Raw genomic sequence first — 10,644 nt, 5'->3', positions numbered from 1 at the left:
GACAAGACTTCTAAGCGGCGCCAATTTCTACATTGGGTCTGGATAAGCCCCGCCCCCTTTGCGTAACCAGGATAAACTCCGCCTCCGCCCCGTCAGTCACTAGCCTCCATGGAGATAGTCCCGCCCCAGCCCTTCCGGGCCTCCGTTCCCCCGCCCTACGCACACGCCTTCATTCAGACGCACCGTGGGCGGGGGCGGCTTTGGCGCCCAATTTGACTCTTCTAACAGTCTCCTCGGCGGGGTCCTAGTTTGGAGCGTTGGGTCCGCGCTGGTAACCGAGAAACTGCCTGGGCCTCCACCACAACCGTCCTCCCCATTTCCCTAGGTAAAATGAGGGCGAACGGCTACCGGTCCCCCGCTTCCCCAGATTAAGAAATGGGGAGGCGGAAGGGGGAAGGGGGGAGTCTAGGACGCAAGAGGGGTCCTGGCCGTGGGCGGGGTGGAGGGGTACGGAAGGCACCGAGGGCCAATCCGCGCAGCGCGGGGGAAGAACGGGATGGGCTACCCCCACGCTGGGCAGACGGGCCCTTGCGTTTGTCTGGGCCACAGTTTTAAATATGGGGCGGGAGAGGGGGCGGGGAAGCGTCGGAATAAACTACCTTGAAGGCCCCTTGTACATTTCCATATATGGTGAGCACTTGGTGCCTCCCCCCTCCCAATACTCTCCCCCAAGCCTAGGTTTCTTATTTGGGTACTGTCTAGTTAGCAAGCAAGCATTAATGGCCTTGCTAATCCCGGCCCTGTGGCAGTCCCTTTAAACTCAGGCTAGGTGACTCCCGCACCTGTCCAGTGAAAGTTTCTGAGCTTCGAGATGACATAGCAGTTTAGTTTTGCAGCAAGTGCCTAATTTCATTCCAAAAGCATTAAGCGCTTGCTGTGTGGCATTAGGGTAGCTAGGTGGCTCAGTAGATACAGCACCAGGACTAGAGTCAGTAAGACTCATCTTTGTGAGTTCAGATTTGATCTCAGACACTTTCCTAGCTGTGTGACCGTGGGCAAGTCACTTAACCCTGTTTGCCTCAGTTTCTCATCTGTCAAATGAGCTGAAGAAGGAAATGACAAACTATTCCAGTATCTTTGCCAAGAACACTCCAAATGGAATCACAAGTGGCAGGACACGACTGAGAACTGAACAACAACAAAATGTGGCTTTGGGAATACAAAAATAAAAATGCCCCCAAGAAGCTGTTGTGGAAGGGGATGGAAGAAGGGATTGAGAGAATATGCACTTCTATAAATGCTAGCAGTCACCGGTCCACAAGCATTTACTAAGTATCTGTTGTGTACCAGGTGCCCAGCTAAACACTGGGAAATATAAAGAAAGGAAAAAACAATACCTACCCTTGTGGAGCATACAATTTAATGGAGGAAAGGTCTGGGGGTAGACTCAGAGGTAAGCTAGGTGCCTCAGTGGCACCCTAATCCAGCTTCAGTGACCCTGGGAAAATCACTTAGCCTCGGTTTGCCTTAATCCACTGAAGAAGTAAATGGCAACCTATTCCTGCACTTTTGCCAAGAGAACCCCATGGACAGTGTGGTCCACAGGATTGGGAAGAGTCGAAACACATTTGAACAAGTCTCAGAGGGAAGATACGAAGATGAAGGGGAATGGGGAAAGGCTTCTAGGAAGTCAAGTGAAACCAAGAGATGAGGATGAGGAGGGAGAAAGTTCCAGGCAGGAGGGACGGCTATTGAAAATTCAAAGAACAGCTTCTGCTCACCTGGAGCTTACAACTCAATGGTGAAGACAAGATGCAGGCAACTGTATACAAACATGACAGAGACAAGGTAAATTGGTTGGGAAAGGCTTGAAGAAATTGGAATTTAGGTTGGAGTTGAAGGATGCCAGGGAAGCCAGGAAGAGGGGAAAGATGGAAACACTTCCAGGCATGAGGAGGACAGCCAATGAAAAATCTTTGCGTTGGGAAATGGAATGTCTTGTGTCAAGAATGGCCAGGAGGCCTGTGGTGCTGGATAGGAGAGTATATAGAAAGACTGGAAAGTTTGGATAAGGCCAGGTTAAAGAGTGCTATAATAGCTTAACAGGATTTTATATTTAATTCTGGGGGTAATAGGGAGGCAGTGAAGTTTGAGTGTGTATGAAAAGCTGTGACTTGGTCTGACAAGCTTCTGGAAGGTTGGTTTGACAGCTGAGTAGAAGATGGATTTGGATTGGGGAAAATTTAAGGCTAAGAGACTTATAACCTGGAGTGAGATGATTAACCAAGTCATTCTTGGTTTTTTCCTCCCCTCCTCCCCCAGCTATTAGGAAGCATACTCCCAAAACTACCTTTGCTTCACTCTGTTTATGTTATCACTCCTATAAATGTAAACTCCTTGGTAGGTAAGGCCATTCTGCTTAGATCAGCCTGGCTTAGATGGATAAACCCTTCCAAGTACTTGCTATTGTACCTTCTACCCAGTGAGTGCTTAATAAATGGTTGTAGACTTACTGAAATAGTCCCTGCTCTCTGGGAGATTACACTTCACGTTTTTTTCTGTCCTTTTGTAAATGCTTTCACCAATTAAAATAACTTGGGTTAGAGTTCATATTGGAAACCAATTGCCAGAATATTACCCAAACGGATTATCCTAATGTCAAAGACAAAAAAAAATGCCAAATGGCTTGACCTTTGTTTGACTCTCCACTTCTATAGCAGCAGACATGTGGAAAAGGGACAAAGTGCTAAGAAGCACACAATTTTTAGATAATTTATAAATTTAACTTCTGCGCCCTAAATATGATCCTTGTGCATGACCTCCGTAAGAGTCCTCCATCAGTGCCTTATTGTGGAAAGGTTGTGACCCTGGAGTCTTGAAGACCGAAAGTAGGGCTAAAGCTGATACTGAAATGGGATGGTCTTAATGACAGGTTGTGATGGCTATCCAAGGATAGTCTCACTAAATAGGCAGGTCACTAGGGAATGCATGTTTTGGCTATGGCAACCTATGAAACAAAAATACAAAGCAGCTCCTATGTTGCATCCTTCTCTTTCTGTAGGAATAGTGACAGTCATGGAAAAGGAGGCAAAGGGTGCTAAAACTCACACAAACTATTGGAAAAAAATAATGGATTGGCATAACTGCTGGGGGAAATGTTTCAGAGATCAAAAGCTATGGACCCATATATCTAGACAGTCTTTATGAGAATAAGCAGGGGCCGACAGTATTTTTAATGAAAATATGAGAGGGGATAGGTAAACTCTTGTAATTAATATTCTATAGCCAACCACATCTTTGCTATCACATGCTTAAATAAAAAGTTTATTGACTCTTAAAAAAACATTAATTCTGTAGAACAAAATGTCACACTAAAGGCTCTTCTATTCATATGTTAAGGTAATAGAAAATTTTGCTTCATAGACACAATACAGATAACTTTGTCAATTCTTTGATCATTAATAGCAGATGAGGCATAAAACAAGTGGCAGAAGTATTTGCCATTGTCATGGAGAATGTTGCAAATGGACCACAGAAAACCTTATATATCATAGATTGTTCTTTCCCCATCAAAAAAATTAAAGAACTTTCTAACATTCTATATTTTTTCCAGGTTGTAAGAGTGAAAAATAAATGATAAAGCCAAAAAGGTGGGATCCTTCCATGTTCTCCCTTTTCTTGTGCTTTATCATGTAGCCTCCTTCCCTCCCATTTTATTCCTACACCCACTGTTCACATTCGACCACAAAAGACAAAGCTAGAATTTTTAACACTTAACATTTATTAACAGTTAGGTGAAGATATATTTGGAGGAGGAATGATGCTATTACTTATGTAACACTTAACACTTATCAAGTTAACTTGATATTGGATTCATTCTTCATAAGAATGGATTTGGGGTAGTTGTGTTCCCTATCTCAACCTATCAAATTATTTAGCTGAACTCTGCGGTGCCTTCTAGCTCTAACCATCCATTCTATGAATTTCCTCAAGTTCCTTCCAAACCACATTCCTTACCACACCAAGGGCTGTTGGGCAAAGTACTGATCTGGGTGAATGTTTGCAGCTTCTTCTGACTTGGCTGTGGTCCATTTTATTCTGAGGCGTTGTTTTTCTTAAAATTGTGGGGAATTCTTGTTGGTTCTTAGTTTATTATTTTCACAGTGGGAAAGGGGGAGCTCTAAGTAAGGTAACCTTTCTTAAATGCATAGTAATGGTTAAAGGGGCAGCTAGGTGTCGCAGTGGAGATAGTTCTGGGCCAGGAGTCTGGAAGACCTGAATTCAAATTCAAACTCAGACCCTTACTAGCTGTGTGACTCTAAGTCACTTAACTTCTGTTTGCTTCAGTTTTTTTTTCATCTGTAAAATGGGGATAATGGCACCTATGTTGCATTGTTGTTGAGGATCACATGATAAACGCTATATAAATGAAAGCTATTATTATTTTTGTTGTTAAAGTGAAACCTAATAGTACATTCATATTCTCCAGCGGTGTCAAAACTTAAAATTTTTAGCACTTTCTCCCACTCTCATCTTTATGAAGGATCATAGGATTTAGAAATGGAAGCTACTTTAGAAATTATTAAGTCCATCCCCTCATTTTTCAGAGAAGGAAGCAAATGCAGAAATACGAACTCACTTGCTGGAGGTTAAACAATTTAAAAATTTTTACTGAAGGAAATAAATTTTAGACATTTAACTTTGTATTCATTTTTCCTCTTTATCAAAACAGAAATTTTGTATCAGTTGAGGATTTCCAGAATTGTAGCATATTAAGATTTATATTTCCGTGGTTTTTGAATCAATGAAAAGAAAATGGGAAGAAAAATTGAAGAAGATTGGAGAACGAGCATCCCAGTATGAAAAAAGACCACTGGGCTCAGTCTATAGGCCCCGGCTGTCTAAGCCAGCGGACCCATCCTCTGTATGGAGGCTGTTTCATCGTCAAGCTCAAGCTTTTAACTTTGTCAGAACCTGTAAAGAGGTAAGATGGCTTCTTCTTCTTTCTTTTTAAAATGTTTTACAGCTTAAGTGTAGATGTGTGTTTTCATGAGCCTTTGGCATCTTTCAGGTTATATCAGGAGCATCTCAATACCACCTGACTTGAGAATAGCCTCCTGGGAGTCTCTAACAACTTACTTTGCATTAACCATGTGTAAACAATTGTAATAGCTGCTACCTCATCAGTGTATATACCTGAACTGCTGTAGGTGAAATTTGCTTGGTTGATGCTACCTGGCACCCGTCTGCCCTTATATTGAGGGCTTCTCACACCCAAAGACAACTAGAGTAGCCTAGTCCCCATTGACTAAGTGACCCAGGAGTTTGGAGAAGTGGGGAGTTCCCTCAAGGCCCTTGTACTCTAGTGACAGTCTGATTATACCAGCTCTTCTGAGGGAGTAAAATAGCTTGTGGTTTCTCTTTGGTAAGTCCCATCTCTTTAACTAGTTATCCAGTAAGACGTCCTGCTACCTGAAATGAGATCAAGTGAAGTAATGTTTGTAAAGTGCTTAGCAAGGTGCCTGGCTCATAGTAAGTGCTACGTAAATGCTTATTCCCTTCCCTTCCTCTACTTCTACCTTAGAAAGTGAAGGGACCGTGTCCTAGCCATGAGGCCAGGTTATCCAATAATTCAGCATTAAGTATGCAGCTCCTTGGATGTCATGTTGAAGAGGAGACAGAGGCTAGGGAATATTGGGTCCTGTAGTTTTATTGTGGCAATTAATGAATAGCCATCCGGGCAATATAAGAAAGATCCTCTCTTCTGTCTCGGAGAGGGAAGTCCTGCTGTCTTCTCTTTAAGCCTCCTAGATTGGCAATCTTCTGGAAATCCTATTCTCTAACATATTCTTTGGCAGCAGTTCCTTTGTCCAGATTGAAACTCCTTGAGTTCTGTTTCTTTAATTTTTCAGGCCCTTGAAGGAGTAGAGAGAGAGATTTTGTTCATCTGAGTTCTCCAGGTGTGTCCATGCTCCTAAGGAACAGAGAAGGTTTAAGAGTAACGGAAGGCTTACCCAGTGTAGCTGTAATCCTCACCCCTCCCCTCATTGCTTCCTCCTAAACAAGTAGCCTGTTTTATTTAGGCTTCCTGGGTCTGCTGAGTTTGTAGCTTATTTGCTTCCTAACTCTCTGAATGATGTGTCTTGCCTTAGCGTGTCTTTGTAGGGGGCTTGTCATAGGGTCACGATATCAGTCTTCCTCTCTGGATCCCGTACTTTCTCTGCCTCTCATTAACAGGGGAAGATAGATATTGAAGAGGAATGATGATGAGGATGATATTTATATAATGCTGTAATAGTGGACAAAAGTACTTTCCCCATGACAGCCCTTTGAGGTATGCAGTAAAATGAGTTCACCTAATTTGATAGTTTGAAAAACTGAGACACAGAAAAGTTTTAACTTGCCTGTGGTCACACTGGCTAATGCTAATAAAATGGCACAGCCTAGGACTTGAATCCAAGTCCAAGTGTTCTTATTGATGTTTTTTTAATCAATCAGCATTTACTAAACTCGAGACACTAGGCAACAAGTCAGTGATCGTGGATTAAACATTTACCGTATGCTGGGTACTGTGCCCAGCCCTGGAATAAATACAAAGATTGAAAGAGGCCCTGCTCTTATTCTATGATATCTTGCTATGGCCTACATGGTAAATTTAAAAGAAACTAGCACTATTTGACTTTTACAACATCCTTTAGTATCAAGAATTTACTTAGCAAGGAAGCCATAAAGGAAAGTTTCAGACAAAAAAAAAAAGGTGATGATGATGGAGATATATTTTAATCCTTATAGCATTTAATTCAACATTTTAGAGACATAAATTACAACCAGCCTCTTTCAAAATACTCTGCACTGTTTAAAGATATTTTCTTTCAACAATTAAATATATTTATATTTTACATATAATTTATACATTCAATGTCATCCCAATTAAATTTTTAAAAATACTTCAATGAATTGGGAAAATAATAAAATTCCTTTTGAGCAACAAAAAGTCAAGAATATCAAAAGAACAAATGAAAAAAAATTTAAAGGAGGCAGGTTTAACATTACCAGATCTTAAATTATATCATAATGCAGTAATTATCAAAACTATCTGGTGCTGGCTAAGAAATGGAAAGGTAGATCAGTGGAACAGAGTAGACCTACAATTTACAGCAGCAAATAAATACGGTAACCTTGTATTTGACGAACGTAAAGACTTAAGTTTGGGGGATAAGAATTCATTATTTGGTTAAAATTGTTGGGAAAATTGGAAATCAGTCTTATGAAAAATAAAAGTTAAGTAGACCCAATAACAGTGATTTCATCTGAAGATGCATATGACATTTTTTAGCACCATTCCTGATGCAGTTTTGGGGTGCCGGCTTGGTTTAGGGATGGCACCCTCAAAATGTCAGGATACAGGGTGGCATTGCCTGGAATGAATTTACCCACCATCTTCCAGTCAAATGGAAAAGTTTATTGTGATGCCAATAGAAGTGGGTGAAGTTCCTTAAGGAACTTGCAAACTAGTAAGGATGCTGCTAGGGCTTATGTGGAAAAGGGACAGAGAAAGAATGTCAAGGATGCTAATTAGGTAATCTGGGGACTTCAGTGGAATGTGCAAGTAGTCCAGGTACCTTGAAAGAAGGTGCCAATGATCTATGGATGGGAAAATTCAGGGAGTCAACAGAGAATACTGTTGATACCTGATATTGGGAAGAAGACAAGTAGAAGAGTTGCTAGAACATGGTCCTTGGGCATCTGGCACCAGGGAAATAGTCCTTAGGCCAAGTACCTGAGATAGCTTTTATCAAAGAAATTCCAGGATGAACCCTGCGAGAGGGAAGGATTTTCTCACAAGAACCTGAGTTGTTTCCAGAGACATGGTCTTAGGGCTGAGACCCAAGCACAAGCCCCCCATCACTTCCACTTCTCTGTTTAAAAAAAAAAAAATGAACAGAAATCGGTTTTCTCTTCCTCCTCTCCATCACCCTGTTGCAGAAAAAAAAAAAGAAAAGAACGCAAATTTCTCTCAGTGGCTGTGTACAAGAATAAATACGTCTCTTCTAGCCCTCTGAATCCATCACATCTCTGTCTTGCAGAGCCTGCTTCTTCCTTGCCCTCTGGAATCCTGGAGGATCATGGTATTGATGGGAATTCTGACAGCTTTCAGAGCTGTTTGTCTTTACAGTGTTGTGATCATTGTACTGATTGTTATTGTGGTTCTTCTCCTTTTGTTCATCAATTTTCAATCTTTAAAAATGTTTGTTTTTGTAATATTGATGTTATGGTATGAGTTGCTCTTCTGACTCTGCATCCTTCCAGTCTGCATCTGTTTACACATGAACCCAAATCTAGGGTTCTTTCCATAATACCTAGAGGAAGAGAAGTAACCAAGGGTAATAGAAAAATAAGGCTACTTCTGTGGGGAAATGATTAGTTAGCTAGAGGAGGGGAACTCTGAGAACTGAAGAAAAGAGAAAATGAAAATCCTGGTGGAGGGCCAACTCACAAACTAGTATCAAATCAAAACAAAAGAAACTTATTAGAGAACTAAAATTCCACTCATCAACAGTGTATCTACTCAAGATTCTAGCAACTCTGCCTCCCCTCCCCCAGAAGAGTCCCCACAGCTGTTCCGTGCATACTAGTCAGCTGTTTTTATCATAACTTCCTGAAAATAGTTTCAGAGATGAGCTAACACCCCCCCCCCAAAAAAAGTAGCTGATCTGTAAACAATCCTGCATGTAACGATTATGGTAGCCAAACTAGGATATTTAACATTGACATAAGAAATCCTGAAGATTATGTTTCGTGATATGAAAATGGTAGTTCCTAATTTATAGAGAAAAATTACTTGTGAATGGTAATGAATTAATTTTTAACTAAGATAGTGAATAACTTACAGTTTAGCTTTCAGGAGTTAAACAGATTTGGACAGGGATTATATAAGCATTTTGGAATATTATTTTTGTCTTTATAAAGGATGTACATGTATTTGCTTTGGAACATAAAGTGGCAGATGGACAACGTATATACCTTGTAACAACTTATTCTCAACTCTGGTTTTACTATAAGTCCCGGTAAGTATCCTATGGAAGCATACATGGGCCCATATGCATATATTTCTTTTCCCTTTCTTGCTTTGTAAGATTAATATAATCAAAATTGGATTTCATAATGGTGATTTAAAGAATTAGTTACTTTGCAAAACCTAATTCTGAAGCAAGAATCATTTTTAAGATTCTTGATAAATTTTTTGTCAGATGTTAGAAAAAAATAATACAACATATGACTTAGGCTCATGGAATGGCCCTTACAGAGGCAAATGTTAAAAGTATACCACTAGAAAAAATTTAATATTCATGTTATCATAAAGAGGTAGATACTTGATTTGATAAGAAAACAAAACAAATACTTGTGATAACAAAAAAATTAGCATGTAACAAATTTATACTGTTGAACAGAGATTGTCCACTTAAATAGAATATGATCCATGAAAGTGTTTTTAATTTTATCAGAATCACATAATAATTGCATTTATTTAATATTTAACAAAGCACTTTAAGAACATTATGTGATATTTTCACGGCAATTCTGTGAAGTAGATAAAACTTCAGTACTCCCCAAACCCCATAATTTTTACTAAAAGTGTGAGTACTCCTTCCATTGGCCGAGCTGGCAGTTCCTCCATGCTACGGCCAAAAAAAAAAAACGAAGCACCTGGTGGCTTACCTTCTGGTGCTGAGCTTCTCTGAACATCTTTTAGCCTTGAGCACCTTCCCAAGCTGGTAAGATCTGTCTGAGAACATGACACCCCCACCCCCAAACTCTGCTAGGTTCTGGCCTGAGAGAGCTCAGGATCACCATGACACTACAAGAAAGTGAAGTCTCAGAGTAGAGACTAGGTTGAAGTAGGCAAATATTATCTCCATTTTGCAGATGGGGAGACGGAAAGCACTTAAGTAACTTGTCCAAGGGAAAAAGTCTATGTTGAACCCCAAGTCCAGTACCTTTTTACATTACCCTGTCATCTACATTGGGGCACTTAGGTGGCCCAGTGGATAAATTGCCAGGCCCGGAGTCAGAAAGACTCATCTTCCTGAGTTCAGATCTGGCCTCAGACACTTACTAGCTGTGTGACCCTAGGCAAGTCACTTAACCTTAAGTTACTTAATTTAAGGCACTGTTTGCTTCAAGTTTCCTCATCTGCCAAATGAGCTGGAGAAGTAATTGGCAAACCATGCCCGAATTTGCACCAAGAAAACCCGAAATGGGGTCACGGATATTTGAACATGACTGAATTGACTGAATACCAATCATGTATATTGTATAATGATACATAGGCAAAACATAATTTAGCAACAGGTCTGCTGTTTTTTAAGTATAGCACAAACGTAACTATGACCCGAAATGTGTTATTTGGATTTTTTAACTTAGGAAAAATCTCATGCACTGCTATGAAGTTATTCCTGAAAATGCTGTTTGCAAGCTTTATTTTGATTTGGAGTTTAGTAAACCTGCCAATCCAGGAGCAGATGGAAAAGAAATGGTTGCACTCCTAATTGAGGTAAAAGCCTAACTATAGACCTAAGTTATTTTTAACGTATCCAATTACATTCCACTCTTATTTATTCAAAAGACATTTATCTAATTTATGATATGTGTGAACTGTTTACTTGCCCTGTTTCTCCCTCCTGACACCCACCTTTTGACTTT

General features: G+C 40.3%; 1 protein-coding gene across 1 annotated transcript in view; it reads left to right on the top strand.

The window, feature by feature from the left end:
• Positions 1-162: 162 nt before the first annotated feature.
• Positions 163-10,644, top strand: part of PRIMPOL (primase and DNA directed polymerase) — a 34,994-nt gene continuing 24,512 nt past the window's right edge. The window contains exons 1-4 of the mRNA XM_021007667.2: positions 163-325; positions 4,673-4,924; positions 8,911-9,008; positions 10,366-10,495. Coding sequence (XP_020863326.1) covers positions 4,745-4,924; positions 8,911-9,008; positions 10,366-10,495 — 408 coding nt within the window. The 5' untranslated portion in view covers positions 163-325; positions 4,673-4,744. The remainder of the gene's footprint in view (positions 326-4,672; positions 4,925-8,910; positions 9,009-10,365; positions 10,496-10,644) is intronic.

This window comes from Phascolarctos cinereus, unplaced genomic scaffold (genome assembly GCF_003287225.1).
Source record: "Phascolarctos cinereus isolate Bilbo 61053 unplaced genomic scaffold, phaCin_HiC Scaffold_9;HRSCAF=440, whole genome shotgun sequence".
Classification (NCBI taxonomy): Eukaryota; Metazoa; Chordata; class Mammalia; order Diprotodontia; family Phascolarctidae; genus Phascolarctos; species Phascolarctos cinereus.
Note: the sequence above shows the minus strand (reverse complement) of the source record. Positions and strands in the feature narration are given on the sequence as shown.